The following is a 4,338-nucleotide window of genomic DNA, read 5'->3' on the forward strand; positions in this document are numbered from 1 at the left end:
CTTGAGTATAAAAAATATACAGAAAACACTTCACTATTCTAAAAATGGGAATAATCCAATAATTATGTTAACGAATCTTCTAAATACACTTTTTAAAATTTTAAATCTAAAAACATTTTTTTAAAAAGTTAGTGATTTCAATTTTCAATATATTAAATACACACATTTTTAGAAGAACTTACTTTTTTTACCTTTAAATAGTGCTTCTAAATCATTTGTTAGCATTTTTGATAATCTAATATCATTAAATTCAATTGAGTATCAATATCATTAACCGATCAAATAATATAATTTAATGTCAATTATTTTTATATTTTTTTTTATCTTTAAAAAATTACTAAAATTTAAAACAATTTATTTTAGAAATTTATATTAGATTCTAAAATTAAATTCATGAATACTAAAGAATTTATCTAATTTAAAATAAGATTACCATTTGAAAGCGATATCATTAATTAATTACTTAATTAATTCCATTGTTGTCGTTGCTTGTTGGGTTTTTATCACTTGTCTTCAAAGCTTCAACACAACACAATCATCATGCTCTTTTCTTTACTTTTCTACTCTCACACTGTTTCCTGTTCCCACCCGTAACACCATTCTCTGAATCATAGAAACAACAACAACATTAAATATTTGTTTTTTTCCATTTCACCTTTTGACACACACACACACAGAAAAAGATGATACCTTGTTCGTTTTCATCCATCACCATTGCTTTAGTAGGATCTACCATTCTCACTTCCGGTGCTGTCCCTTCTTCTCGGTACAATGCCTGTCGGTAACCATTACCTCGTATGGGTTGAAGAATGTGGTGCTGGACTTCCAAGTTTCTTGAGATCTTGGAATCTTGTCCTTGAATGTTTTCATGCTTTTTAGTGTTTTTTTTTACAAAACCTAGTGTGTGGTCGCTATGCAATTAGGTAAATTTCACTTCGTTACCCCTTTTCATTGCAATGTGTGTGAGATTATGTATGTACTATGTTCCATGTATGTTGTATTAGAGAAAATGTAAAAAGATTTATATAATGCATCACTCATGAATCAGGTTTTCTGCAAAATGGATTGGATTCATCACCAGGAAGAAGTCAAGATGGAAGTTTCCGGAAGTCTAGCTCTGGTTTGTACTCAATTTTCTTCTGTTAGTCTTTTCCTAGAATTAGGGATGTATTTAATGTGTTTGGTTCTGCTGTGGTCGAAATTGATTTTCATCGATTGAATTTCAATAAAATATGAAGTGTATTGTTTGAAGATTCTTAACAAAATGTGTGAGGATTTGAAGAAAGAAGAATGTTTGCTAATAAATAGTTGTTGTAAATATTTTTTATGAACATAATAATAACACTGTTTTCTTATATGCCAGTTATTTCTGCTAGTAGTGTCTCTGGGGCATCAGGGTTGAGCAAATTTTTTCCTATTTCGAAAAGAGTGTTAAAGGGACTCAAGGAATATGGAAGAAAACTTGTTGACCTTGAGTTATTCACACATTATCTTGAGGAGTGGGTCTTGGAGAATCTAAGTAATGATTCAGCAGGTGGAATGGGTGGTTTTAGTTCTCTTTTTACGATGGATGAGTTGCGCAAGCTTGATATGGCGTTAGAGGGAGTTCCATTTCAGCAACTAGTCCGTATGCCGATATTCTCTGAGGATTCTGAAGAGTTTATAGAAGATCAGTATCTAGCTGCAGAGGATTTCCTTCACGCCGTTATCACTGGTCTATGGCGTACGTTTTGGCATAAAAGTGGTCCGCTTCCGTTATGTGTCTCGTGTCCCTCTTATCCTGGTTCGAAGTTTAGTAGTGTTGAAAAAGCAATATCAAGAGGCAGGTTGAGGGAAATGCACGGTTTAGGTTTGATATCGAAAAAATCGACCAGTTCAAAAGTTAAATGGGATCAAGTGGTTGAGTTTGCGGTATTCAAGCCGGGAATTTTGTTGGACAATGCTTTGAGAGTATCGGCCAATACTATTTGTGAAGCTCTCTTTTATGGTTTTCATGTTCTTATTTCTCGGAGTTTGAGCAAGGTTAGTTCTGTCAACAGCGATTCAGTTTTCCTTCTAGTTCTAGATTCGAAGTCTGGATTGGTGATCAAGTTCAGTGGTGACCTTGGAAAACTTGATTTATCGAACTCGAGTAATCCATATTTGTCTGTGGCTGAATGGATCAAAACTTACACCGAAATTTGTATCACCCCGGTTGAACCGATATGGAACCAATTGGGAAATCCAAACTGGGGAGATGTCGGAACTCTGCAGATACTATTGGCAACTTTCTATTCCATTGCTCAATGGAACGGTCCACCGCGAAAATCAGTTGCCTCGTTGATCTCAGACCATAGCTTCCGCCTTCAGAAGCGCCGGACAGAATGCTGCATAATCGAGACCGAAAATGCACTGGTTCCTTATCATGATCATCAAGGAGGAGAGATTGTTGCACTTGATCAAAATGATTTATTTTCCAACAACCATGCCTCGCGGCTCAAGCTCAAACATGGTGACATATTGGTATTGGATGATCCACAACAAGGCCAGAAAAGTTTCCAAATTTATGAATACCTAGTCGGAGGGAACTATTATCTCTATAGTGCCATATGTCTAGATCATCCCTCGGCGTTATTGTCATTATACGTCGGTGCACACCCATCTAGACTAGAGCCTTCTTGGGAGGATATGAGTCTTTGGTATCAAGTTCAACGCCAAACAAAAGTTCTAAACATTTTGAGGAATCAAGGAATCTTAAACAAATATTTACCCGAAATTGTTGCCTCGGGTAGGATTGTACATTCGGGTCGTTGCAACAAAGAAAGTCCAGGCGGAAAATGTGATCATCCATGGTGCGGAACTCCAATACTAGTAACATCACCGGTAGGCGAGCCGTTATCTTCTGTAGTTTCCAACGAAAGAACATTTTCAGCCGATGAAGCCATACGCTTATGCCGAGACTGTCTTGTTGCGCTACGAAGCGCGGCCATAGCTAATGTCCAACACGGCGATATTTGTCTGGAAAACATAATACGCATTGTGGAAAAACAAGGAAATGCTAGAAATCATCACCAACAGGCAATGTACGTCCCGATATCTTGGGGCCGAGCCGTGTTGGAAGATAGAGACAGCCCTGCTATAAATTTACAATTCTCATCGTCTCATGCACTTCAGCACGGGAAGCTTTGTCCTTCATCTGACGCTGAAAGCATCATCTACATCGTCTATTTTATTACCGGAGGGACTATGACCCAACAAGATTCTATCGAGTCTGCTTTACAATGGAGAGAAAACAGTTGGGCGAAACGAACGATACAACAGCATCTTGGTCAGGTTTCAGCTCTATTGAAAGGTTTTGCCGATTACGTGGATAGCTTGTGTGGTACTCCATATCCGGTTGATTACGATATATGGTTAAAAAGGTTGAACAATGCGGTAGAAGGTTCAGCTGATAAAGGTAAAATGATTGAAGAAGTAGCCATAATGTTGAGAATAGAGGATGCTGCTGAATCTTCTGGAACTTCTGGTCCTTAATTTGTTTTTGTAAATTGCAATTGGTGAATTCATATGCATTTTATTTTTAGGACTTTTTCAGGTTCTTTAGTACTAATGTTTTGGTGTCTAATGCGGCAACAGGAAAGTTATATTTTGGAGTGTTTACTGGTTTTTGAAATCAGATTATGGAACTTTATTGACAAAATTCATACATGGTTCAAGTAGCTGTTTCAAGAACTTGGAACCATCTATTTTTTTATGGATGATGTGATGAACTGTAATGGTTAATATAAACTTCAATACTGAAACTTCTTTACCAGTTCTTGCCTTGTTATTTTAGCATGTTAACTATTAATACTACTATCCAAATATTGTTAAAAGTGATTTTGAGTAATTCAAGAGCCGTAATCGGTTAACGTAATCGGTTACAGCAAAGTCAAAAGCTCTTATGAGTAGCAGAATTTATCAAGGGCGTAACCGGTTAATATCTGAGGTTAACCGGTTATCACTGAATGTGTTTTATTTTTGATGTCAGATCTAACCGGTTAACTAATTCGTGTAATCGGTTACATGCCCAAATTTTAGCATTTTTCTGTTATGTAATTATATGTTTTAGATCCCAATTATTTTGTAACACTTATATAAATGTCTTGGATGGATTCACATCTCAATGTAACGTGTCACTTCTCACGCTCAATTTTTCTCTTTCACCCTCCCATTCTAATTTTCTCGGACTATTATTTTCATTTTTAAGTTTAAAGATAGAAAGTTGAAGCACAACATGACTCTGTTTATGAACAAAACCAAGAGATAGGATAACTTCAACAATACAATTAAGTGGATGAAATTTTGGAAGAGTTGTTT

The 4,338-nt window shown here is 36.1% G+C and overlaps 1 protein-coding gene across 1 annotated transcript; it reads left to right on the plus strand.

The window, feature by feature from the left end:
- The first annotated feature begins 494 nt into the window (after positions 1–494).
- On the plus strand, positions 495–3,793 carry LOC127078794 (uncharacterized). The gene is made up of 3 exons (XM_051019221.1): positions 495–923; positions 1,049–1,120; positions 1,364–3,793. The coding sequence occupies exons 1-3, from the start codon at positions 914–916 to the stop codon at positions 3,511–3,513; spliced, it is 2,232 nt and encodes a 743-aa protein (XP_050875178.1). The 5' UTR covers positions 495–913; the 3' UTR covers positions 3,514–3,793.
- Positions 3,794–4,338: the final 545 nt, after the last annotated feature.

This window comes from Lathyrus oleraceus, chromosome 5 (assembly GCF_024323335.1).
Source record: "Lathyrus oleraceus cultivar Zhongwan6 chromosome 5, CAAS_Psat_ZW6_1.0, whole genome shotgun sequence".
Taxonomy (NCBI): domain Eukaryota; kingdom Viridiplantae; phylum Streptophyta; class Magnoliopsida; order Fabales; family Fabaceae; genus Lathyrus; species Lathyrus oleraceus.

Excerpts from the sequence above, each read along its gene's own strand:
- LOC127078794 (XM_051019221.1), top strand. Across the intron at positions 1,121-1,363 it reads TTTCCGGAAGTCTAGCTCTG|TTATTTCTGCTAGTAGTGTC; the intron begins GTTTGTACTCAA and ends CTTATATGCCAG.